Source organism: Vanellus vanellus (genome assembly GCF_965231255.1).
Source record: "Vanellus vanellus genome assembly, chromosome: 11".
Lineage (NCBI taxonomy): Eukaryota > Metazoa > Chordata > Aves > Charadriiformes > Charadriidae > Vanellus > Vanellus vanellus.
The window spans coordinates 7,367,457-7,394,850 of NC_138916.1; the positions used below are offsets into that span (position 1 = coordinate 7,367,457).

The window sequence follows — 27,394 nt, forward strand, 5'->3', positions numbered from 1 at the left end:
GATTTAATAGAGGTGAAATGTGAAGCAAATGAATGTGAAAAAAAAATACTGAAATATCTGCACTTTGAACTGTCTTTGAGTATTTATCCATACAACTAAAAGAACGCGTAGTATTAGGAATAATGTAAATATTATGGAAGTACCTATGAAGCTACCTGGAAATCTATATTAGCCTCTCACAGTTAATATACAGTACAATAAAAACTTGCAAAATTGAGTCAATGCAAAGCAGCAAGTAAGATACAGGTTCATTTGGAATGTGGAGGCATTCACTTGATATCAAACGGCAGGTTTGGCATAGAGAGTTTCTTTTCACCATGCTACACTTAACTGCATTTATACCCTACAGTGAAAACAAGAAAACCCCAAGAATTCCAGAATCAAAAGGACCTGAATGTATAATATGCACCATCAGACCCAGCCAAACCAAGGAAATTCTATTTGCTGCCAATGAGGTCTCCAGTACATCACAATGCTCCTGGTCTTTTGCTGTGTTTTCTACAATATAAAACATAAAAATCTACCTCCTAGTGCTCTATCTAGTGTCAAATATTTGAAAGTTACTGAAAACTAGCCAAGATTCCCTTTTTGTTGCTAAGCAGTTATTCAGAAATTAGAGCACCTTACTTTAGGCTGGTATATGAATATTTGATAAACTTGCAGTAGTGCTGAGCTAGAATGTCATTTTGTTTTAAAATTTAAAAATGTGTGTTTTATTTTTCCAGTCAGAAGATACCTTATGATTTTTGCTTCCTTTTATCAGTGACCATGATTGTGATGCAACAGGATACAGAAACTATGTCTTAGCCAATTTGTCTTGCTAAGATACAGCTGTACAGTAGGTAAGTACCTTGATGAATGTTTTGGTGGGCATTGGTTCAGCTATGCTATTTCCATAGTTCATTAAAAAGAAAAAAATAAAAAAGGAATAAAGAAAATTGTTCAAGTCAGTGTGGTTTGATTTGAATATTCTGTTGGTCCCATACAGAACAAGCAGTGCAGAGAGCTTAACAACCTGGAGAGAGCAACGACAGAATGCCTCCAAAATTCCATGCCACCTTGCAATAAAATGTTAGCCAGTGTAAATATGTTTCCTTGTGATTTAGGTTATTTACTTAAGGCATCTTGTTTATAATTTTTTCTCAGAATTTTATCTAGCATCAAACAAACAAAGTTTATCAGCCTCTCAGAGATTTTTGTAATAGGAAGTTGGTTTTGGAGCATCTTCAGCATGAAGTGAAAAGACAGCTTGCTATCAAAAGCAGAGGGCAGCTTGAAGAAAGACAAGACTCCTGTTTGGACACTCCCCAATGCAGGTATATCATCAGGAAAACAAACAATGGAAGAGTCTGGTAGGACATTCCAGTACTGGTTTGGTTTTTGTATTGTTTGTTTGTTTTTTATTTTTCCCCAGTGTGTGAAAGAACCTAACAAAAAGCTTCTGAGTGCAAATATATTTACAGAGTAAGGCTGCGGTTAGGGTGTGTCTTCATTGTAATTATTGTGTAACATAAATATCCATCCCTGAGAAAGGAGAAGAGGGACACAATCCAACAGTTGATTTGTAAGTGTACGTATGTTCTTGTTGTGCAATCCGGTCTTACAAAACTAGTTTGACACCTGAGGTGAATTAGGTGGGTTTTTTCTTTTTTTAGATTTTCTCATTTTCTTATAAAGAATAATCAAGAGGGTCTGTAAATTGTTGCAAAATTTATGAAATATTGAGACAGCAGGAGTCACTAAGTGGAACACGTAAGTCTGTCCATGAGGTTAGAATAGCCACTTGTGTGGTTCAGTAAAGAAGATTTGACTGGAAATTGCAGTGGGAGGCAGCTATTTACTGGTAATATTTTTTATTTTTTTTTTTTAAAAAAGGGGGTAGGGAACTGAGGAGGGGAAGCGACGGAGTTTCTTAAATGTGTGCAACACAAACAAAACTCCACGTTAGGTATTAGAGGCAAAGTGCTGACATCCAGTGCAGGTAGGTCTATGGGGAACTGGCGGGGCTAATTGTTGGACTTGAGGCATCTGAGCGGCTGTAGTCACTGACAGACCCTGTTCTTGAGCTGCTTCCACTTCGCCTCTTGAGCATGCTTGGGTGGAAATTGGCATGGCGACGGGCATGCTTTGTCAGATGGTCACTGCGCATGAAGCGTTTCTCACAGAGAGGACAGCTGAACTTCTTTTCTCCCGTGTGAGTGCGGTAATGGCGGGCCAGCTCATCGGAACGAGCAAACTTCTTGTTGCATCCTTGCCAGTTGCATTCAAAAGGCCGTTCACCTGCAGGAAGCAAACATGGGATGATTAGAAGGCACACCAATGTCTTCCATGTTTTTTTTTTTTTTTATGCAAAAGTTAGAATGAAAAGGTTGGGAGCAAGGTAGAGGCCACTTGGCACTAACTGGATGGAGAAGGTGCTACTCTCTGCCAGAGAGGAGGCCACTGTAGTATTCCAACCCATTAAAAAGTACTGTAAATCAAACTAGTGATACCTTATTTGATAACTGGATCTTCAGGGACGCTGGACTCCTGATCCTTTCATGGATGTCACATTTCATATCTTTTGTAGTCTGCTGGACTCTACTGGACTTTGACAGTATCTGTACTGAGCTCTAAAGAATATTCACTTATTTCTCCAAGCTGTACCTAAGTCTGTCTGACTCAGTGTTGAAGTTCCGGAGGTATGATGAAGTCTCTCTCTTCAGCTATTTAAAAACAATTATGCTGAAAATGCAAACTGGCAATTTTGAGGCACTGGATGTGAGGCGCTCACCTCGCACTCTCCACAGCCATGCCTGTGTTTTCTGCATTTGCTACAAGGTACTATGGTTTCTCTTGTTCGCTGCCTTAGGTGTCATGTAGAAGGGAGGCAGGGAGCACTGTATTTAAACCAGGTAAATGTGCCACATTGAAAGTAGCAGCCTTCTATCATTACCTAACTTAAAAATCATGACCTGTTACGCTTAAGGTAGGACCAGTGAGCTCAAAGAAATAGCAGTCTGGTGACCTGATGCACTTCTCAACAGATCCCAGGCATGGGAGACAGCTTGGACAGGGCCACATGCCCGTGCCATTGTGTGGCTGTGCTGGAGGTCTGCACTTGTGCACTGTGGCAGATGTGTGGCCTGAGAATCTTGAGCAATGGTCGCAGACAGAAGTAGCATTGTTGGGTAGTCGGGTATCTGGGATATATTCCCAGCTTCATCACTGATGTGCTGCGTAGCCTTGGGCAACTCGTACTATTTGTTTCCATCCTTAGTTTCTCCGTTTGTTAAAAATGAAAACATCACATCATGAAACTACTTCTGTATAGCGGTTTGCTTCTTACTGTTGCTGAGTCTGAACACCACATATTCTTTATTTGTTATTAATCTAGAACATCTTATTCTTTTGTGAATACATGGACTTAGCATTTTCTGTAGTTGTAATTTTTATAACTTCCTACTTGCACTAATCTTAATCTTTCTAATGCTGAATAGCCAGTTCAAGAAGCCCAGTGCTAGAAAAATTCTGTGCCAAAATAGGAAAAATTTCTCCACACACTACACCAAATAGGAAATAAATAAATAAATTAGTCTCCTGTAGAAATTCAATGCACCTTAATTAAAATTGTCTGATAGCAAAATTCATCCCAGCCAGCCTTCAATCTAAGCAGCCAATAATCTGTTTTAAATTTGCTGATTTTGCTGTAACATTTATCTCCAGGATCTACTTAGGAGGCTCCTGCTCAGAAAAAAAGATTTGCAGGTTCTTTTCCCCTCTGTTTATGAACTTTCCAAGATACTTCAGCCAAATCTCAAATAGTTTCTCAATGAATAGATGGGCAATTCTTTTCTTAAATAGGATTTTGTTCAAGAACATGGAGAAAGCAAGCGTCCCTGATGTTTCCTTGGTTATTTAGGAGAAAGACCAAGGCTCATTAGACCAATTGTTCTCAAGCATATTTTGCAGACTTCATTAGTTACACCTACAACTACAATGCATACTGCAATGGTTGTATCTGTATAGTACACAAGGGAGATTTTCACATGGAGAACCATCAACACCACCTCCTAAGTGATCTGGAAAAGGCAGCTAAGACGAACAGGACTGCTTTCAGTTGGTTTCCCCTGAACTAAAACCTAAAACACTTAAGGCCCCACAAACTTTTTAAGAATAAAACCACTAAGAACTGGTTTAATTGATATAGTTTTGTCACTTAAAAAAAAACATGTAAATCCATTCAATGTCCCCTTCAACCTTCCCCTGCGACTGTCAGGGACTCATCTCTCAGTCTGCTGATTGAAATGTGAAACAAATGGAAAACAAATATATTCTGGCTGTGTTTGTCATGTATCCAGTCATCTGTTCTTAGATACGCTCCTGCCTGTGGTGGGAAATGCCAGTCATCCCTGTTGTGAGAGCAGATTCGCTAGTTTTCTCCCTGTGTTTTGGTCATACAACAGATACACTTCTATGAGGACACTGGGACCCCCGGGAAGAAGGGCAATGAGGTATGGTCTGACACGTGATCTGGCCTGCAGAATCAAAGTTTCTCATCCCTGAGCTATGGGATCATTTTTTGGTAAGGCAATGGCCTTCTATTGCCCGAGTTAATTTTCTTTGTATTTTTTTTCATTACAAATTATGTCAGCAAATGTTCTTGGCTAGAAGGACTGCCCCATGAAATGACTACTTTCAGACAAGGCAGGCAAGAGTTACCGTGCAATGTTTTGCTTCTGCTGTAGACAACACCATGAAGCACAAAGGAAATGGTACCTTTTCTGCTGATTAGTTAGCATAGCATCAGCTGCTCTTTTCTACGTCTAGCATTTGGTAGCCAGCAGTAGGCATGACAGTCCAGTTCCTAAAAACAGAAGAGGTTCTGGAGCAGGACTAAGATCTGCGTTATCCAGCAGTAACAGTCAGATTATGGAGGTTTTGCACAATTTATCTCCTTCTCTCCTCACTGCACATCAGATCTGCATGAGAACATTCAGGTTCCTACTCACCTGCCTGATTTGATGCTGTTGATGACGGTGGTGGTGATTTGGGTGCTGAGGCAAAGAAAACGTGGCCATGCTTCCACTATTTCTCTACTGTCCCCCGTTCTCCTCTTTCCTAGGAACTACTTTTTCCCCTCAGTCCTCACTAGTCTTGATTTGGTATCTTCTTGGTAGTTGCCTTTAAGGTTCTTGGCCAAATGGTTTTCCCCTCTGCGCACTCTCTGACAGCTGGCATCACTCGAGTAGTGGTAGTAAGTTCTCTAGAGTGCTTCTCAGCTTTGTTGAGGTTTAGCAATACCTCCTCAAAGAAAAGCTGAATTGTGAGGAAATGCTGGATTCCTTTTGTGAAGATACGAGAGTTTTTATTGCTCATAAAAAATTAGTACACAGCCTGGAACAAAGTTGCTGCAGGGTATTAATTAAGACAAGACCTAGCTGCTGCTCCAAAACCACACATGGAAATTCACAGTCTGTCATCAGTCTCATCTCTCAAACAGAAAGGATGTGGGTTTTTGTGCAGGTAAGTTATATAAATGTTCTCTTACCGGCTGTAAAGCAATCGACAGAATGAGAGATTATATGAATTGATTGCCTAATCTCATTAGGGAACATGCAGCCACAGTACAACTTTCTTGCATAAGCAGTAACCCATGGACATGTTGTACTCAACAAGGAGCTTTCACCATTAAAGTGGGTGTACACAACACAATAAAGATTTTGAGCTCCATCTTAGGTGATGCTAGAGTCAGAATTTTACCTTTATACAATGACTGCAGAATTTGATACTGTAAGTTATTGAGGAAATGTTATCAAGTACCTTAAATATGGCAGGAAACATGTCAAGCATGTGAACGTGTATACTGTGAGTCTTAATGCTATGCCTTGGCAGCAGCAGTATTTTTGAGTATTATGAGCATTACTAGCAGGTCTCAAAGAGCAGTAAGTCTCCAAAAGATAAAGATGCTTGAAAAAAAGAAATCAAAAGCAGCTCAGGCTTCTTTACTCTTCAGAGAGATGGGCAGGAGATGCTTTTAAAAGATAAGAAATATTGTAGGTTTTGGTTGTTTTTTTTTTACAGTTTTAAATAGGTTTGGATTTCCACATTCCAAATCCCACTGAACTGTAACCTTTCTAACTCCTCTGTCAGAGCACAAGGCATCACATAACTTGTGTTTAGAGTTACATAAGCTCATGGAAAAACATCACATTTGAGAATTAAATTCAACCAATCTTAACTGAAAATTACACAAGCAAGAACATTTTTGGCTTCTTCCTGAACTCCACCCAGTCCAATGAAAAAAAATGTGTGTAAAGCTGCATTAAGAAGTTTGCAGTGCTCACTAAGTGAAAAAGTACACGAGATCTGCAGGTGCGCTGACTTTGAATTCATTTTAGTGGCACAGACCTAGCTACTCATGCTGCCTTGTATTGTCTGTCAGAACAGACTGCCAAAGGAACTGTAGAGTTGCTTGAGCTATAGAAACAGCATTAAAAATATGCATCTGTCTCCTATCTTGCTGGAAGGGATTCAGAAGCAAGTATAGCCAGCTTGTTCTTATGATATTATATAAAGGTCCTTTGTATTATTCTATATTTGTCAATCATTATAGATATTGAGGCAACTATATGTAGTTATAGGAAATAAAAACTACAGAGCTGATGGAAGCAGATCTGATGCCTGCTGAGCTTGATTTGTACCATGCTTTAGTGCACTCTTGACTTTACCCCAATCCACATACAGTTTTAAGGACTCCACTCCTATATAGTGACACTCCTGTAAAGACCCTGGAGTAATCTACTTCCTGTTTTACCAATTCATGTGTGTGATATGCAGGATTTGAATAGCAACTGAAAATCATACTAAGTACTGTGTAGGTCTGAGCATGCTTAAAAAATAACCTACTAATGACTGAAATGACAAAACAGGTTGAGACACCTGTGATACCAACCATTTTCAGAATTACAGTGCAAAGACTAGGCAATCGTATCTGAACAATTTGAAATGTGATATCCACTGCCCTACAGATTAGGGTATTATTAAGTTAAACCACGTATTGGGGGCTGCTTTTTTTCAATTTAAGTCATGCAATAGCTCTGCACAGTTATGTTAGCATCTTCAACCATATGCCAAGGCCATGCAGTAACAAAGAAATCTGTAACCTGCGAATTCCATGAGTGCCTGCAAAACCAGAAACAGTAAACCAGAAACAATTTTTATGTGATCTTTAATCTGTTCTGCTGCTTTGCAGAGCAGTATTCTATGTTGTTATGAAAACAGACTAGAAACCTGAACATGCCACTGTGTGCTATTCTTATATTTCTACATTTTTATATATATAATTAAGGGTATATTTGGAAACACAGATCAGCAGGCTGGGTGGGGAGGATGAGGGGCAGACAGTTAAATAGAGATGTGACTGAAGCAGCCTTCCTCCAAGAAAGGAAACGCTATCCCAGGAAAAGACATTCAGCCAAGTAGACTGTGTTTCTTGAGACTGGCTGTTATTTAAAAAAAAAAAGAGTAAAGGTCATCCTTCAATAGCACTGATATGTATTTATGAATACTTTAATTTCTGTTATTCTCTTTATAAACAAGGCCTTTTGCATAGCCAAAAACCAAGCCCTTAACCTTCTGAATGCAAGAGAAAGAATAATGCATATCTTTGATGTTAGATGAATGGTGGTTTCTTTATCCAATATTTACAAAGGGATCAAAAAATTCTAAACCCTCACAATTCCAAATTCCTATGAATTGAAACCCGTTAGTTTTAAATTAATGATTTGGGGGTGATATTTCATAACCAAACAATCCAAATGCAATCACATTTTTTGCATACTCTTTTTGTGTCTATTAAACAGCTTTTGAATGTCTCTGCTACCTTCAACCATATCTAACAGAGGCAGCGAATTCAGCAATATTAAGCTTGATTAGTTCCAGGAAAATGAGTAAGTTTTAGTAATCTTCTCAGTGAAAAGAAAAGTTATAGGGTGAATTTGACTGTCACTAGACACCAGAAATCCAATACAGGAGTGTGGTATGAATGCCCAAATCCAAGAAAAGCTTCAGAGTTCACACACAGAGACACTGGGACATAACACTCCCCCAAGCACCCAAGACACACAGCAACAAGGAGCTTGGCTGCATTAGTACCTGCTGGCAGAAGCGTGCATGTTCCTGCTATTTCCATTATCTGTGATGTGAATTTTTAGGAATTGGAGCTCTCAGATTTCCAGCAGGCACAGACCCGGGCATCAAGTACAACCTCACTTTAAAGTGTGAGCATTTTTATTTTAATCTTAACAAATATAGTCATTAAATTGATAAATTATGGGATCTTATATTTTGTGCATGCACAAGAACCTACTACTGAGCAGGAGCTGCAACAGCTACTGTAATATCCGTTATTTAAATCCTTGGTTTATTTTCTGTACGTTAGCATTTTCATTGAGTTATTTAGACATATATGAATATTTCTTGAAAGGGGAATTTCCAAGCAGCAAGTTTACATTTTAAGGGAACGGGTGTTACTGTTTGCTCTGCAAGTGCTTGTATTACTCCATCTGGGAGCAGATTACACTGTGTGACTTATCTGTATAACCACGGCTAACCAGAACAACTCAAATAGCAAATGACGAACGCACATTCATATACTATAAGGATAATGGCTACAATGGCAGAGAAATGTAAGCAGTGCAAAATTCCTCCCCCAGCCTTAACCACGGTTGGGTCTGCCCAACAACCAAAATAACTGATTTGGTATGTTCCATGCAGCTATCTGGTTCTTCTTAAAAATATTACCGCTCACTTCCACCATAATGGAAACGATCTTTTTTTTTTTTTTTTTATAAAACAGATTACTTTCTATCAGTTATATCCTAGGCCTTTATTTCAAACTTGTTTAATACTGTCAGACAGATCGTAAATCTCAGTTTATAATAATTTTAGATACTTCACTATATTTTTATCAGCCACAATTGCTTCTCTTTTGTCAAGGCAGAATCATTCTAGCCTTTTTAGGCTTTTTTTCTTTTCCAGGACACTCCATCACAGAATCTTTCTGTTGTCTAAAATATGCACTTCATGGCTTTACTGAATCCCTTTTCAAGCTGAGACTCCCAAGCTGAACTGCTCTGTCTGTGACTTTCTATAGCTTAGCACTTTTAAAATACCCGTGTTTTTCATCCTGCATTTTTGCGTGGTGTATTAAGAATCTGAAATTTGAACCTGCTTCAAGTCATTTTCTGCCTACCATGTTAACTCCTGTTTAGTTGTCACTTTATCTCTGCGGAAGCTCATCTCTGTGTGTTCTGTACGTTAAGCGCTGTGTTCCACTCCCCGCTAAAGCCTAGTCCCAGACCACTTCATGACCACTTTGCACAACCAACCAGTAAGTAGCTGAAAGTTATGTTCCAGGCACTGGAAAATAAATCTTACAGCAAATTGGCTTTAAAATGAAATGATGAAATGGCCGTAAATTTAATAAAAAGAAATACTGCTACATCTTTGCTAAGGTTTTGAATGAAAAGGTAAAATAAAGGCTAGAGCTATGTGGATAACATTTTCTGCTCAACTGAAAAATAAAAAAACACAACTTTGTACTGCAGAAGAATTCAGCAAACCAAGAAGCCCATAGTAATTTTATTTTTGGTTGACCAAAATATTTTACTTCTTTTGGAGTGTTTTTTTTGTAACACTATTTTAATTCCTGTAGCTTTGGGGACAGTTTTCAACACAATGACAATGTTAATCTGAAATGAATCAATGAAACACACCACCATAACTCTGAAATTAAAAACAAAAAAAATCAGCCTAAACTATTTGCTGAGTTTCTGACATACAGTTCTAGTCTTCATGAAAGACTATTTGTCAGTGAACAACTGTTTGCCAAAAATATAGTTTCTATAGTTCTCACTAATAAAGAAATGCGAAGTTATTAATATTTTTCATTAACATTTCTTGGCAGCTTTTCCTCCATGAAGATTAAATGCCTGACATTTTTATTAGGTGACTAACTGGAGATCTGATCTTCTAAGGGCACAATTTCATTTGTATTTTTCGACTTCCACAGCACTCCCCGTGTTTATAAGCATAAGGGATATTCAAAGGCAGTCAACAAGGGTAGGCTAACCAGCCAAGTGTAAGGACCATGAAAGTATATCCTCCCCTTCACAAAGAAATCTTGAATAGAGTTTAGATCTATGCTGAGAATGTGACTAAGAATATGCCCTCTGGCATTGCAATGTGGCCCAAGGAGCCTTAGGTGATTCCCTACGGCATATTGAATACAAGAAACTTATTTTCCAGTGTTATGCTATGCTTCTTTTTTTCCTTGGACATTTGTCCTCTTGAGTCATTTTGCAAACTGTTGGTAAGTGATGCAGCCCTTTAAAACACTGTGTCTGTTTTGAGTTCTCACTTCAACAAGTATGAAGATGCACTACTGGTATGGTAAAGAAGCAACCAACCCAAAGTCCATAGGAGAAAGACCAAGCATATTTTCCAAACATGTGTTTTTATTATAGTCTTTGGACTGACTGTGTTACAGTTCCATGGATACATGGTGAATTGTATTTAGTTTTCTTCTCGCTAGCTACATTTACGTTGTAGTCTCTCTCTCTCTCTTTTTCTCTGCTAGAGAGTACTCCAAAAATTAGGTAATCCTGCTGGGCAATTGAGAAATTAAATTCCTTCCCATCGATTGAGGACCATAAAAAAGTCATTAAAAAAAAACCCTTCAGGAATTCCACAGTTTGAAATTCACATCTGTGTCTGTAGACCTGAACACTGACAGTCTGATGCTACTCATTTTACCTCACCCTTGTACTAAGATACATAATACTTGTCATCGCTAATATTAGGCTTTCCCCTGTACAGTTTGTCGCTTCCTGGTTTCTGAAGAGTTCACCCTTTATCTCTTCTCCCTTCCTTACACAACCTCTCCCCGTCTTGTATGTTCTTCGTCTTTTGAAATGACAAAAAATCAGTTGCACTAGGCCAGGGACTTGTGAAACTCTTAAGTCAATTATACAGACTACATAAAAACTGGAACTGTGTAAACATAGTTACATTTGTGTGCATTCAATACATTAAAGAGGTTTTTCCTTGAAACATAATCAGTTACAAAATCCCTAAGGTGAGTTCAGCCTTCAAGACTCCTTCCTTTTATGATGGGGTCTAGATATGTAGACACAAGTATTTGAAATGTATCTTCTCTATTAGAAGTAACAGAAGTATTTAAAGCTACTTTAGCAAAGAGGCTGAATTGGCTGAATAAAGCATTGAACCAAAGACACTTTTATAACTTTCTGAATAATTAATTAGCCTAGTCATATGCTCACCACCTAGTTAAGAATGTGTGCATCTGATGACTCAATTTGATGCATCAGTAGAACCCAGTGAAATACAGAAGCCAGTGGAAAGACAACTCTGAAACTAAAGGCTGAGAAAGTGAAAGTGAGGGAACAGAGATATGGGTAATTTGTGAAACGCTCCTAGGTCTTAAGAGATTCCTCATCATTCTTCTAACTAAGGGTCACAGGCTATCTCCAACTACTAGCAAAATCAAGGGAGTTCGTTTAGTGACGGGAGCTGAGGGCATCCTTGTTTTTGCTGTTCTCCCCAGCTTCCCATCATAAAACTGCTAGTAGCTGTGACAAGAAGGTAAAGAAACAATATTGTTATTGGTATCTAAAGCACTGAAATTTAGCAAAACAGCTCTAAAGAATATCTTTATACATATACTGCTGAGATTCCATGAAAATATTTAATGCATCATACCTCATTCTCTCCTTTCTCTTCTTTCTAAGTTATTTCTAGCAGTAAGACACAGGTGATGCTTTTGAATATGCTCATCATCTGTCCAACAGCAAGGCTGTATGTCAGCACTGTTTACCTATTTGAAAAATACATATTATGTGAACTATTCAGCATGTCCACCACTGCACTCTGCATGATGGGGTTTCACAGCAAGGCTACCTCTACTCCATGCCATCTTTCTTGCCTAAAACTCCAAACTGTTTCTGTCATATATAGTAAGGTTATATTCTTGCCTCTCCAAGCAGCTAATGACTGTATAATCCACATACATCTCCGCTTGCTTTGTGCCTAAGCTTGTAGGGAATGCTGTCATGTAAAAAATCGTTATTAATGTATTGTTTTCTTTAGTCAGAGCTGTGTTGTGCTTGAGTTTGTAGATAAGGTTAATTGCAAACTAGAGAGGAAATAGATGGCGGTAAAGTATGGTGTCAGACAACTGTCACTATTTCAGTCATCTTTTTTGCTTACTAGTCTGAAACATAGCGTAGCTAAAAGGAACAGGAGACTAACAGAGAAGAGTGGCAGAGACAATAGGAAAGGGTTTGCAGGTGAAGTTCTGTGGTCTTACCGTGAAGTCAGCCCGTGTGGTTGCAAAGTGTGCCCCTGGCCACGTCTAGAACTACAGATCACAGCAGTCTTGATGAATACCCTCCTGGACCAAATACTGTAAGTTTAAACTAGGAATTCAGTATCACTTGTACCACTTATACTGCATCTTTAGCATGCATTGATTAACTGCTGTAAATGCCACTTGGCTTCACAGCTCTTACTGGAGCGATGAAAGGAAGGAGGAATTGGTGATCTTATTAGCGTTTATAAATATATAAAGGGGGAATGTCATGAGGATGGAGCCAGGCTCTTAGTAGCGACCAGTGATAGGACAAGGGGTAATGGATTCAAGCTGGAACACAAGAGGTTCCACTTAAATTTGAGAAGAAACTTCTTCTCAGTGAGGGTGACAGAGCACTGGAACAGGCTGCCCAGGGAGGTTGTGGAGTCTCCTTCTCTGGAGACATTCAAAACTCGCCTGGACGCCTTCCTGTGCAACCTCATCTAGGTGTTCCTGCTCCGACAGGGGGATTGGACTAGATGATCTTTTGAGGTCCCTTCCAATCCCTAGCATACTGTGATACTGTGATACTGTGAATCCTCTCTAGCCTAGGTTAGTGAATAAAGCCAGCTTCCATCTCTTCCCTTTCCAGACCCTATGTCGTGATACATGCTCTACGCTTGGAGGCCAGGATGCCTCACTAAGCTGCACATTGGGTATGGTATTTTCCTCTCCACTTTTTGTGATGTTCTTAGCAAAGTGTTTCTGGGGGAGTTACTGATCATATACAAATGCAGTAAGAGGAATCTTTTTGGATGTAAATTTGCTCATTAGTATCTTGGGTATTCAGGTTAGCCATGTCAGGTCAGGTGAGAAAGAGATGCATATGAATGTTTTCTCCTCACAGAAGTATAATGAGCCAGGTAAAGTTTTCTTTTGATGACTAGAAAATATGATGCACAGCTTTGTGGTAGCAATTGCGTTACTGCTACACCTTCTAGATGGCCTTATCAACATCTACACGTGTAGTATTTCTCTTGACTCTTTTCTGTCATATTTGCTGGAGTCTTGCTATGTACTGACAGCATGTACACTTTAAATGCACTATCAGTGCAGCAATACCTCCCGGTCTGTAAAAGTGAGCAATCAAAACTTCAGCTACCTCTTGCAAAGGTCGGAATCCATCAGCCAGAAGAATGTCAATGTTACATGATTATATGAGATGGTGTTTACAATGCATGCAATTTCAAAGATAAGGTACAAATCTCCTTACAGTTCTATATGGATTTATCATTGTTATCTAATGCTGCTCTTTTGTTGACTCTGTCTTAACTCTAAAGCTTAACGTTCGCCATTTCACTCTCCAAAAAGTTCTGACGCACAACCAAAATGGAGACCTCCCATCTAAGGCAAGAGGAACATCTGAGCCATCAAGATACCCATGAGGTTGGAAACTTATCCTACCTAGCAGGGACAACATCCATGTCAAGGTGAGTGTGCTGACTAGCATGGTCCCTGTCTGCCCCACAGGAATAACTTCTATTGATTGTGCTTCCATTAAGTGCAATGCCTTTGTTTACACAGACTTTTACCACATCCTATTATAAAAGCAGCCTTTTTTTCCCTCTGCTGCTGGAATCTTTGAGTAAGCAATGCTCTTTTACTGAGTACCAATGGCAGGCCTTACTCTTGAAAAACAAAAGGCAACAGCCTCAGTGTCAAAGAGCTTATGTTCTAAAATAATGCAAACTAAATGTTGGGTTTTCTGTCAAAGTCAAGCACCTACAATTGTGGTATGTAATTTCTGTTCAGTAAGCCTAAAACTCTTACTGGATCTCCTTATCTCTGAGGCATTCAATCCTAGACTAGGGCTCAGTAAAACAAGTGAAATGCCACTGATTTAAAGGAGCAGCATCTTCTGCTTGATTTTGTCTCTCCTGTGGCTTGTTCCAAGAATGAAGATCAATAGCTGCCCCTTTGACTTTGCACTTAAATGCAAGATAATTAAATTGTGTTATGCTGAAATAATGAAGTGATGAATTCTGGGGAGAGGAAGATATGTCTTAGCTATGTGTCAATTCTAAACCACACTGAAGTATCAGACTCTTTGCAAAGAGTGGGACTCTGGGGCTTAGTACAGTAGCCCATTAATTACTACATTTCTCTAATTTGTTCTAGTCAGATCTATGAATGTAAGAAAGGAGGATGATTATTAAAACCTCTATTGTAAATAGAAAACAAATGAAAAAAAAAACCGTAAATAGATCCTCTAAACACATCTGGGTATTAATGAATGACAAAACTAAAAGATGGGGGATTTTTTCCTTTTCCATTGGTCAATTATACTTCTTAATAAATAAACTTCAAGAGAATACTGGGGTTGCAAAACCAAAAACTGTAAGTGCTAATCAGCAAATCTGACCTACCGCATCACCCCAGCAAAGGAATTTCAGCCTAGAATTCTTGCCTTGAGCCAAAAACTTGTTGTTTAAGGGGTTTTCTTCATTCCTTACGTACAAAGCTTGTGTCTTAAGCACAGGTCAGAGAAGTCTGGCCTCTTGTAACAGAGACTAACATCAATGAAAGTATGTGGGATTTTGTTCTTTTTCTGTCATGTTGATGAGCCAATACAAACCTTTTAAAATGACAAGGGACTAGAAGCGGGCTATCCAAATGTATGTAATAATAAACACAGTGCTTTTATCAAATGAGTCCAGTTAAAACTTGAAAAGGAAAGTACTAATATGGACCTTGATAATAGATATGCTGGACTGAGATCTTGTTTAGTCATTTGCAGTCTCATGTTACTTCTGTTCTAGCATGCTAGCATGCTGATTTGTTGTCTGCTACAAGCTGATAATTTCAGCTGCACCACTCACCCTCTGTTCGAGCAAATAAGGTGATTAATGAAAACATTATGCAGACGGCAACTGAAGCAAAAAAACCAAACCCCCCAGATTTGATTCACCCTCCTCCAGGAGGGAAAAAATCTTACCCACAGCTGACACAACTGAACCAAATGCATCTACACGTAATGTGCAGTTAAGGTACCAACAGAAACACAAGGTTTCCATTACAAACTGCTGTCTGGATCTTTCCTGTGTTACCTCAGAATTGCTCACTCTGTTACCCAGCACACTCTGCAAACTCAAACCAGCTCCAGATCAGACGTCTGGCTGTTAGCAACTTCATGGGAGCTCTAAAGGGTATTATACTCCTTGGCATCCTGTCTTTCTCCAGCCCACTCTTACAGTGGAAAAAAAGATTACATGCTCACTATAGGACACTTCCCCTCTTCTTCCAACCTGCGCTACCTCTTCTTGAAACCTAGGATTATGTCCCAACAGAGCAGACAGACTAACTGCCAAGCCATTCATTCTCAACAGTGTGGTCTTACACAGAGAAAATATACATGTAGCAGAATTAACCAGTAGGTACTCATGGGTCAAATGGCAGGAACCAAAAATGCAACGTAGCGACTTCTAAATGTCATAATTGCTTCTCTGGAGATTCTCTTGTGAATGTACCACCACAGATAACTATGCTCCTTTTTGGATCAATGTGATGACCTATCTTTCCTCAGCCTTCACTGTGGGACATGGGTTATTCCTTGCTCTTCTAACAATCCAAGGGTCTTCTCTCTCTACTTGAAAATGCTGTTATCTTGTCCTTGTTGGAAAATTCTAGTTAGCTTACTTAAATGGTCTTAAGTTTTAATTTATCTGAGTTCTGACCACTGTAGGAGGTAGGACATCACAAACCATCCCTGTCTGTATGATGAACACAGAAATGACTTCTGTAGTGATTTAGACTGCTTTCAATGACAGTCTACCTCACAAATAATTTTTGTGGTGGCTTTCATAAGAAATTCACATACTAATGTTCCTGATCTCTGGTATGACAATTTAAATGTTTTAAGTGGGAGAGCAATTAAATAGGTCATGACAAATTACGTTCATCTGGTGTGAATTGTGGGTGAACTCATGCTGAAATTGTGAAACTTTGGCACCATGAGCGTTACCCAGCACTTGCGTGAACAACTGCAAAGAAGGAATCATATGACCCCATGAATCAGTCTCTTCTCTGTTGACATATCAATGATTTTTTTATTATTCTATTCTACTAAAAACAAAAAAGTGCTTGTATCAAACTAATGAAAGGTTGTCCTGCTATGCAAAATAACAGACAAAGGATTATTCATCTCAACTGAAACCTGTACTTTATTTATCTGAATTCTGGAAGATGTTGAATGTCATCTGCCTCCAACTGAAGTTGACATACTTTGGCATGAATAGACATTGCGGGTAAGTTATGGCATTTTATGTGCACAGCATCTCCCAGGATCTGGGGACAGGATGAGATTTCATTTTGCTAGAAGCCAAGCAAACAGAAGTTAGTGAAGTTGCCTTTGGCTGTAACTGCGAAATATCTCTTTGTGAACTTTTGAACTGTTTAATCAACAACCTCACAGTAACACAGCATGCATGAAATAGGGGACTTCAGCATTTACAAGTACAGCTAAAGCTGTAAAGCTGAGTGAAAAATCTGATACTGAGAGTTTATTGAAACTGTATGGAGGAGACAGGGAGTGGGAATTTCCTTTTATTTTTATTCTCATTCTGGATGGATTGTTGTGCCAGGGAGCAAGGTGGTGCTGAAATAGTTTATAAGCAGCATCAGCCAAAGAACATCCAGCTTCAGGGAACACGCAGCTCTGGAAAGTAATTTTATGGGCTTACAATCAAACAGTAAGTCTGTTGCTTGATACCAGGCAGCTACCACTCAAGGTACACATAAATCCATCGCATACACTTCAAAAAATCTTCTGCTCAGATTGTAAAGCCACACTTCCTGTTTAAACCAGAATAGTTGTACTCATATCCTAATGTGCTTGCTTTTAAAGCAGGTCAGCTTTTTAGAAAAGACAGTATTTGCAATTCAACATTCAACTTTTGCAAGTCCCATTTGTACGTTCTATTCTGACAATACGTTCTTTATTTATTTTGCATCTCCCCATCTAGCAGTCGTCTTCAACTACAGCTGCATAAAAAGAAAAAAAGAACATAGTTACCTGCTCCCTTCTAGTTTCAGCTTGTTTTTCAGTCTTTTCTGCGTTAATTCTTTGGAACTACAAATCTATGTAAGGACACACACACCTAGGCCTCATTCTCACATATATGCAGAAAAAATATAAAAGAAGGTTTTCAACAACTATCACTGATTTAGATTGTCTGTTAATTTTGGCTGTCTTAATGTTTTAATCACTGGAATGAGCCTGTAGATGGATGTACAACCATTTCTCTGAAAAATCAGGCTCCTATCTATTTTCTCAAGTTGTTTCTGAAAGCATGTGTTACCACCTTGGCCATATTCTATACAAAATATAAATATATGGTTATTAATGAGATATTGCAATGAGACTCCCTTAGCATTCCTCCTTAGATATAGCATCAACAAGTCACATAGATGGAGGTACATCATGTGACAGAAAAGAGGCTGTTTTCCGAGACTGCAATAGAGGAGCATCGCTGCCAGAGCACCGCTTCTCTGAGCATTAACGCCCACAGTATAACACACCATAGGTGCAGCTCAGCTCCTGTGATCTCTCCATGTTTTATGATCATTTTGCAGGACAGCTGCTTGCAGGGTCACCAGGGAGACTAGCCTCACCAGCTGTGTCTGACGTGTGGGGTCATGGTGTAGGAGAGGGGTCATGGTGATGCTGGAAATGAATGAATGAAGTATGTGATTGTGGAGGCGTACAAGTCAGGAGCATCTGAGTACAACTCTGAATGTGAAACATAACTAAAAAGCTAAGACCTTAAGTAGAACACGGACATATTTCAAAGACAGCTTTGTCAAGGGCATCTTGGTATATATAACTTCGAAACCACCTCTCTCTACTTTTGAAGCGACTATCCCATCATGTACTCACATACAGAAATCAACTAGAATCCTTTTTTCAAAATGAAATACTAGTTTCAATACTTTCCTTTTTCAAAGTAGTACCGAAAGGAACATCTTTACTATCTTGAAATTTTCCAAATTATACACAGATATATCGACTACAACACTGTTTTCCCTTGCATGCCACACCCATGTCTTCATTGCTTGCCTTTACAGAACAGTCTAGCATTAAAATGAGTTATGTCTAACTACAGAATGTGGTTTATACATATGAATCACGCTAGAAGGGCTGCCCAGCAGCCACCATTTTCTCTATAAGTACTTTAAAAGTCTCGTGACATGCAAACCATTTTACTGTGCGAGTGATTCCTTAGCAGAGATTCTGAATTCTACAGGTCATACATATCATGTAAAAATGCAGTTGCTGTAAAGGTAGACAAGTTGTTGTAGAAAGATCCCTATTACTTGCCAAAGCATAAATTACTAGCGCCTCAGGCACATTTATTCATGCTCTGCTACATTCATTTAAGAGCCTGCTCTTCTGGGTGAGGAGAGGAAACCTGCTGGCCTTTTGGCTTTTTGAGATGGTGCACCTGTTCCCTGCATATGCAGGAAGTTAGTTGACCACACTTTGCATGCCCAAAGCAGGGGGGCTAATGAAATAGTCTGCACATGAAATTCTGAAAGATATCCCTGCCACGTAAGTCTGCAGGCTGGCTCCAAAACCCTATGCAGAGGACATGATTTTTACTTTGAAAAAGATCACACAAGTTCCCAGCTGTCCTCATTTCTATTTGTACTCTTGGTCAACCTAGTCCTAAATCTGGGAACTACACAATGATTTGAACCTGACTTTCTGCCCATACGCCTAGCTCTTGCTGTGTACAACTCTGGCAGCCATGAGGGGTCTCGGGCTGGGATTCAGGAATTGCAGTATGCAGAGCTGCAAGGTTCATAAACTTGAGTAATCGGGAGGTTCTGTTACAACAGACTGATTGGAAATAGAACCAAAGAAAACAGGAATTGCAACTTCATGAGTTGTGTTGTATCCTTACTCGGCTTCACTGGACTGAGATGATCCAACAACTGCTGTTGCAGCTTGACAGTGCCAAACAGGGCAGTTTATTATTCCTACAAAAGATGTGATGCACAAAGTACTTGACCTTGAATTTCAGCCAATTCTTCGAAACTTGTTTCTACTTTCTTTTGAAAAGAAAAGTTTTTACAGCTCAAGTTTAGGATTGTTACTCTTTGTGAATAATGGACAAATAAGAGAAAATCTTAGGAAAAATGATACATAATTGCACTGCACACAAACAGGTATATGTTTACCATTTTTTGCAGAAGATACATAACCTCGGTGCTGTGAAGTTGTATACACAATGCTGTCTGCTTGCTCATAGACAGCACATTTGTAAATCACCTTTTCAGTGTAACCGCTTTTTTCTATCACTCAAGGCTGTAAAAGCTGTTCACCACTCTGGGTGACACAGCTAGGGCTTGTTCCCATGCCTTAACATATGGGAGAAGGAATTGGACAAAAGGAACGTCCACACAGAAAGTAACACAGAAGCTGGAAGGATTAGAGTTGATTATTCACTGACTACTTCTGTACAGATGCTAAGGAGCTGCAGCTGTTCTTTATAATCAGAAGAGTCAAACACAAGCTTGACTTAGTAACTTACGACCATTGATTTATTTTTTTAAAATTAGATATTAAAAAACTCAAAGGTAGTCTGATTTCTAAGTGAAAAACAGTTGTGCAGTGGAAGTTACTGTTGTTCTTACTGTGTTTGTCCTTGAAACTGCAATGCATGTACTCAAATAAAAAGTGTGCTAGCACAATCACTTCTTCAAAAAGGGAATACCACAGAATTTGCAAAGCACCCGTGAGAATGTTACATACAGCCTCTTACAACTACTTAGTTGAGAAAACAGTTATGTGGTAACTTGGATTTCTTTGCAAATGAGAGTGGAGTTCAGTTCCTCCAAAGCATTCAAAGAAGAAAACCTATCATCAAGTGTAACAATCCATCAGTTCCTTGCCTTTCTGCAAGAAATTCATCTAAATATCTAAGAAAGCAATTTTCATGCTAACAGCAGAAAAACGTAGCTTATATCAAATGAGTTTGAGTCTCTTGCAAACAACAGTGGTCATACCCACTTTATGGTGTATGTGTATATGTCGTGATTTAGGCCAAATCAGCTACTGGGGACCTGGGGGACCCCAGATGGGATGGACAGATGTTCCCCTCTACCCTTCTTCAGAGAGAGGCAGAGGAGGGACAAAGAGACTTATGAGTTTAGAAGGAACTAAACTACTTTAATGAAATAATAATAAAATAAAAAGAAGTAATGAAATATATACAAAACCGTATCAAGCTCCCGAGATGACAATCACGACACCAGCTGGCACTGGGGCAGTCCCAGGCTGGACTCAGTGACAGACAGGAACTGGATTCTGGATCTGCACTCAGGATTGGGATCACAGGCAGACGAACAGAGTCCTCCTCAGACATCGGCCATTGAAGAAAGAGAGAGCTGACCCTTTGATCCTCAGTTTTTATACTGAGCATGAGGCAGATGGGATGGAATACCCTGCTGGTCAGTTTTAGGTCACCTGTCCTGTCCGCTCCTCCCTGCAGGTGGGACCCCACCATGCTTTTCCGCTTCTGACCCTCCAACGGGGCAAATAACAAAGTTAGTTGGCCTTGGGGGTTATAGCAATAAGTATAAGCAAGAGCCTCTCTGCATACCATGCCTGGGCATCAGCTATAAACAATTGGTCTTATCACTCTGAGAGAGTGAACATTGTCTGCACAATATGCTGTTAATTTCAGTAGTTAGAAGAGGCCCAGCTAAGAAGCGGTTACTGAACAAAATTGGTTCTGTTTTACCTCAAACCAGGACAGTATAATACAGAACTGTAAAGGGTAACTTGGATGTGTCCAAGGGCACACTATACACAAGACCAGAGTTGGCTCATGGAAAGAAGCTTTAAGGAAACATACACACAGAAGTTCAGCACAGGTGTCATATGCTTTTCCAAAATAATTAGCCTGTAACTCACCCTCTAGCCACCCTGTAGCTAACCCTAAGGTTAGCTGCTAAGTGCTAACCGTGGCAGCACAAAGCAGGGTATTGATGATATATCCTCAGAAAGTATAGCTGTTTTCCAAAGAATTCATTACAAAAGCAAAGCACCAGCCAGATGGCATTCTCTCAGACCTTTTTTGTAACCTACTAGATTCTTGATGACAAAAAATAAATTTTAGTAATTTTTGCTTTAGTGACAAAAAAAAATCTAGTAATTTTTACATTCAAAAGGGAGTAGTCTATTGCATACAAAAATTGAACTATGTTTCTGTAAACAGTCTATAAGAACACCAGTCAAGGTAAGGACAAAGAAGAGAAGGATTCTTTCACTGAGAAGTTTGGTGTTAGACTGAGAAGGGGGAAAGTACTCAAATCATTATTATCCTATCAAGCACAGCGAAAGAGCTGAACTATAACTTTTCTTTTTTATGTTACAGAGCCCTCAAACTTAGCGGAATTAACAGCAGCCTATTAAACAATCTCATTTTAAATGATGGGGAAGAGAAAAGGAAGCATCAAGTCAAAGATGAAGGTTTAAAATAGTGTATTATTACTGAGATGATTTTGGTTTGATAAGGTCAGTGCTATTGTTTTCTCCAGAGGCAACACTGCTCAAAAATTAATATGCAGAAATGCAGAGAAAACAGGTGAGTTCTACATGGCTTTTCACCAGTAAGCAATGTTAGCAAAAAAGTCTCTAAAAATGAATAGTCCTTCACTATCTAGGAGCTTGTGGTTTGAGTCAGGTGAGAGTTTACACTTGGAGAGAAAAGATAGGTTTGCTTAGTCCACACTGCTTACCAGAAGCATTAGTCAATTCCATATACTGAAGTTAGGGTAAGAAACAGAATGACAAAATGTTCTGTTCTTTTTTGTTTTCAAAAAAATAAGGATAACCTTTTGGGGACTGCCTCAAACTTTACTTAGAAGATGCTGGTGCTGAACATCTGTACTTTGACAAGCAGTGTTTAAAAGCTGTTTCTCATTAGAGCTTTGTCTCTGCATTACATAATGAGAGCCTCATGAACTATCACCTTAGACAGTATAAGGTATCACACAATCACATTCCTAAACACATTTTATCTGTACCTTTCCCAGTTGTAGAAGTCTGGGACAAGGTTCATGGTAAAACATTTGTCCCAACTGTTTTACAGTATTTGCTTACTTCAGAGAGCACAGCAAAGATGACATTGTAACCTGCCTGACCATCTCATCTTCTGGAAGCTACCAACGAGACTTGTTAATTAAAATAGCTCCCCAGAAGTTAGACGTTTAAACTCCAGGCTCTAACAGATGCTGGCTTAAATCATGTCTGATTTGGTCAATGATATTGTCCCACAGACTGGAAAAAGATGCCAACACAACAAAACTCACTCAAGGTGGAACGGAAATGTATAAAAATGGTGAAAGAGTATTTCAGCATGGATAATTACCCCAATCTTGTGCAATATCTGAATTTACTTGCAGATGAGATGTTAAGAAAGCTGTGGAATATAACCATAGCAGAATGAATCTTGACTAGCATTGTGTTCCCACAACATTCAGCTACAGTCCCACTAGTATATCTGTGCTTCTACAGGTCTTTCATAAGTCATCATACCAGGATTACAGAACTGCGATACATGTGTACAGTTTCCTTTAACAGTTTTAAACAGATTTTTGTGGTATAATTACCACAATTTTCTTCAGTTGTTCTCTGGAGTTTGCAGATTATGTGGGATCCATACCATAGACGAAACTGACTGGAAAGCAATGGGTCTGAATACCGTAGATGCCAAACCTCTAAAATACTTTCAGTAGCATCTGTTAAAACTCACTGTTATGAACTGAGACATTTCTCCTCTTAAAAGTTACTGTTTTCAGGCCCTCTACAAACTTGGGCAGCTATCATAGCTGTCAGCCATTTGAAAACTTATCTTTTCAACACTATCAGCTATTCTGCAGAGCAGGTAAGAGTCAGAGATAGCGGGGAGAGAATCCTCCCTCCAGGCAGCATGTCCCACTATTTGAGCAATGCCAAGTTACTCTACCTAGCCACAACAGCCCTATTCCCCCTTCAAAGCCTCACCAGCACAGGAAGGAAGTACAGAATCAGAGTCAGGGTTCACCATAAGTGATCTTTAACTGTGTGCAAACCCATTTTTATGTATATCATGAATGCAATGCTTACTATATGTGCATGTGGTGAGGAGAGGAAGTCGTTTCTTTCCAAATGAAACACAAAATTCTGTGCTTAAAAATATATATATATATATGTTTCCTTATTAAGGACCACGGCAATTTGTTTTTAAGACAAGGAGTAGGTGCTTAGCTGGAAATAGTTTTATTTCTCATATCATATAGTTTGAAGTAAACCTGATTCTAATAAATCCACGCTATAGCATCTATTAAACCCATTGGATAGAATAGAAGTACTTTGTCCCATGACCAAATTCTACATCTTTTCAGCCATTTATTGAAAAAATGAGCTTTCAAATCCCTTTCTTATAGGTGTATTTATGCTAATACTACTATGCGGGGGCATCTATAAATTCCAAAGCATTTGCTTTTCTGGTTCCTCATAATTTTGCTCACACATGTCTACTTAAGCTAGAATTTGGTGCACATGTTGCCAATCTGAGAAAGACTATTTCTAAAATGTGAGAAGAATCCAGTTGTTTCCAAGAATGATGAAAGCTGGGGTAAATGGAGGGTGCAAATACTGTAAATCTCTGCACAAAGAGGAAAAAATGTATCAATGAGAATCCTGGCAGAGATGTAATCCTTTGGGGTATCTAAGAAATGCAGTTTTGTTTTGGCCATGTTCTGAGAATTTAAAAAACATACTTTGCAAATACACCCTGGATTTATTATACAATAAGACTAGATACCTGCCAACATTCTATTGGCACTGCTTATACAGACATATATACACCAAATGGAAATTTCCATTGACTTAGAGGGGATTTCAGTGCTCTATTAAGAGTTTCACATGCATGCATAAGAAAGCTGCATATAATTCACATTGGTCTTGGAAAATATATCAATCGCCAGAACAATCAAAAACTGCCAAGGCAATCGTGTTAATGCTAGTCGGCAGTCCTTCTGCTGGCATTTAATAGAAATTGCAAATTTAAATTTAGTAAGCTCCTACAATATATAACAAGAAATAGTCTGTGGTTCAGCGAGATTTTAGCAGCATCCCTGTTCATCTTTGTTATGGCAGTATCCTAAACTACCAGATTAAGAATGCTGTAAAGCCCCATATGCACTGTGAGGTTTTGCAAGAATCTATAAAACCCCGGTCTAGTATACAGATTTGTACCACTGCAATTTCATTTATTTATCCCCCAAATTACAAGACAAATATTTCTCTATCTATTAACAAAAAGTTCATCATTTCAGCAAAATTTTGCAGGAAACATCTGAAGATGGACTGGGGTGTCATGTTCTAACTCTTCTCAGCTGGCTCCATTGTAAGTTCCTCTACTGGAAATACTGACAGCTATTTAGTTTTAAAAGCTCAACACATCCTTTTTGGGTGCCATACCTCAGCTGGTCTCACTCTGGAACTAGCTGGTTAGCATTTCTGCCTCTCTCCTTGACCAGTTTTAAAAGCTATTGTTGAAGGCAGTAAAGGCTACATAACCAGCATACCCATTCAGCCTGTGTATTTACTGTCCAGGGGTATTCTAGTGGGCTGCAGGAGCAAAGCAGACAGAAAGCTGCAAAACACATAGCAGTAACACAGTTCTCTCTCATGTGAATTCTTCAGGTGCCTCTATTCCAAAACTCATAGAACTTATAACCAAGCAATAGAGAGGAGTCTGGTAGAAATGTAGTGTGCAATAAATCTAAGTTAGCTTATTGATCCATTGACTGCAATATCAACAGATATCCAGTCACAAATATTTTGCCTGTAATTCCTGAGAGCAGTACAAAACTACCGTAACTGGTTACAGAAAATCTTCTCCTTGCACTAGAGGTCATTTCAGGATATGCTTGCTTTAATACCATTTGACTTGTGCCAAGTTCCTGGTTAGTAAATGCATTTTATGTTAGGGTTGCAAAAAAGCTTCTGAGATCGTTTCTCTACCAGTAACTACAACAGTGGCACTGTGAACTTTTAAAAACTTTTATTTTATATTAAGTGGAGGCCCTGTAAGATCTGCTGAATCTGCAAGACCTGAAAAATACAGGATACGTGTGTCTGACTTCAGTGCCTGCACTTAAATAACCCACATTGTCTAGCTATTGTTAAATTGAACACAGCAAGATAATGATCTCAGTGCCCATGTGAATCTACCTAATAAAAGCCAAGTGGGTAACAAAGGAAAAATAGTATACCTATAGAAATTCTATAGAAAGGACCCTTCAAAGGTTATCCTGCATTTGAACAGCAGAGTATTTTTTTGGCTCTGTCAGCACTGACTTCCAAACAGCTGATCCAAGATTGGAAGGGGGCAGAGGGGAAGTTGAAACATGCTTAACTTATAAAACAGAACTAGAAACCACATGTCCAATATAAACATGTTCCAGGTTTCTGCTCTTGGACGTGCCATAAACATGTTCAGCCAGACAATAACACAATGCAACAGTTGTATTTTAAATGGTTAAAGATGCCTTCTTTTCAGAGGAAAACCAATTATGAGTTTGTTTCATAAAGAACTCCAGTTTAGCAAAAAGGTTTGTTTATGCACAATTCATGTCACATACAAATACTTTCCAGTGTCCTGCGGGGAAGTAGTGCTACTGCAGAAGAATCTTCTACAGATCATTCAGAACACTTTTTCCATAAGGCTGTGATTAATTTCTAATTAATCTAACAAACACAGCTATCAATTGCAACCGTCCATTCATTAAAAAGATTGTTTGCTGGTTTACTCCAGACTATCTCTAAGACTTAGGTATTGCTACTGAGAAGGAAAGTGCTGCTACCGGTGTCTGGGATGAGGAAAACAACTGGAAGGCGATCCATCCTCACCACTTCCCATATTAATAGGTCTCATGACACTGGACCCAAGTACCACCTCTATGCTAAAAGGAAGATGGTTTGTGGAAGGGAGAATTCTGTGAAGTTTCTGGTTTTCCACTAGATGCCCAACATTTTCACCCTGTAGAAAAGGCAATCCCCGAACACAGTATTCTGTGAACGATATTGACTGTAACAGCCATACCTTAGTTGGGATACTTTTTGTTAAATACCCTCTGCTCGACTACAGTAAGATCACAGGTTGGCAGCTCACTGCCTGAGCTAGACTTGTCTCAGTAACTGTCTTGGTCTGAGCAAAATGTGATTTCCAAAGAATTGTGGAAGTCAATTGATTCATTTTCTTTACCTTTTTCCCCCTGGTTTACTGAGCACATTTCAGTGCAACATAACGTGTCCCCTCAGATTCAAAGCAATACTCATTTGTCTTTTAAACAGATTGTCATCTTCCTCTTCCCTCCTCACTCAGCAAAAGCAGAGGAAAAGTGACGAAAAATTATGAAGAGAGACTATTTAGCTATGCTCGATAAACCTGTTTCAAAGACAAGAGTGAAGAGGGAAAAAGAAGATGGAGTTTTTTTCATAGTAGACCCTCTCTCCATCACAGTTATAACAGTAAGCCAAGCTTTGCTTTAAAGGCATTTTAGTGACAATAGTCTGCTAATTATTATGAGAACCTTTATTTCTGTGACTTCCGGGGAAGGGAAAGGAACGGGAGGGGAGACCTTTCATAGAAAAGTCTGTATAACAATCAGATTTAGTTCTCTAAATTAGCTAGTACTACTCAAGTATGTGGTAAATACCTTTTCAGCCAATTGGCTCCTCCATGCAACCAATTTAACCCTAACTCTTTTACACCTGAATTAAATGAATCCTATTATTCAACCCTGAACCAGTCAGGTAAAAGGGGTGAGAAGGAGTACTTCCCTCTTTCTCCCTGACTTCAGCTCCTTTTGAAAAATGTAAGTTTTAAAACTTGCTTACTCTTTTAAGAAATTTATGCCCTGTGCTTATTTCAAAGATTTTAACATTAAGAGGCTTACAATGTATATACTGCTTATTTGTTATCT

General features: G+C 39.0%; 1 protein-coding gene across 1 annotated transcript in view; it reads right to left on the reverse strand.

Moving 5' to 3' along the window:
* Positions 1–842: 842 nt before the first annotated feature.
* Positions 843–27,394, reverse strand: part of KLF13 (KLF transcription factor 13) — a 33,387-nt gene continuing 6,835 nt past the window's right edge. Inside the window, exon 2 of the mRNA XM_082488999.1 lies at positions 843–2,280. Coding sequence (XP_082345125.1) covers positions 1,988–2,280 — 293 coding nt within the window. The 3' untranslated portion in view covers positions 843–1,987. The remainder of the gene's footprint in view (positions 2,281–27,394) is intronic.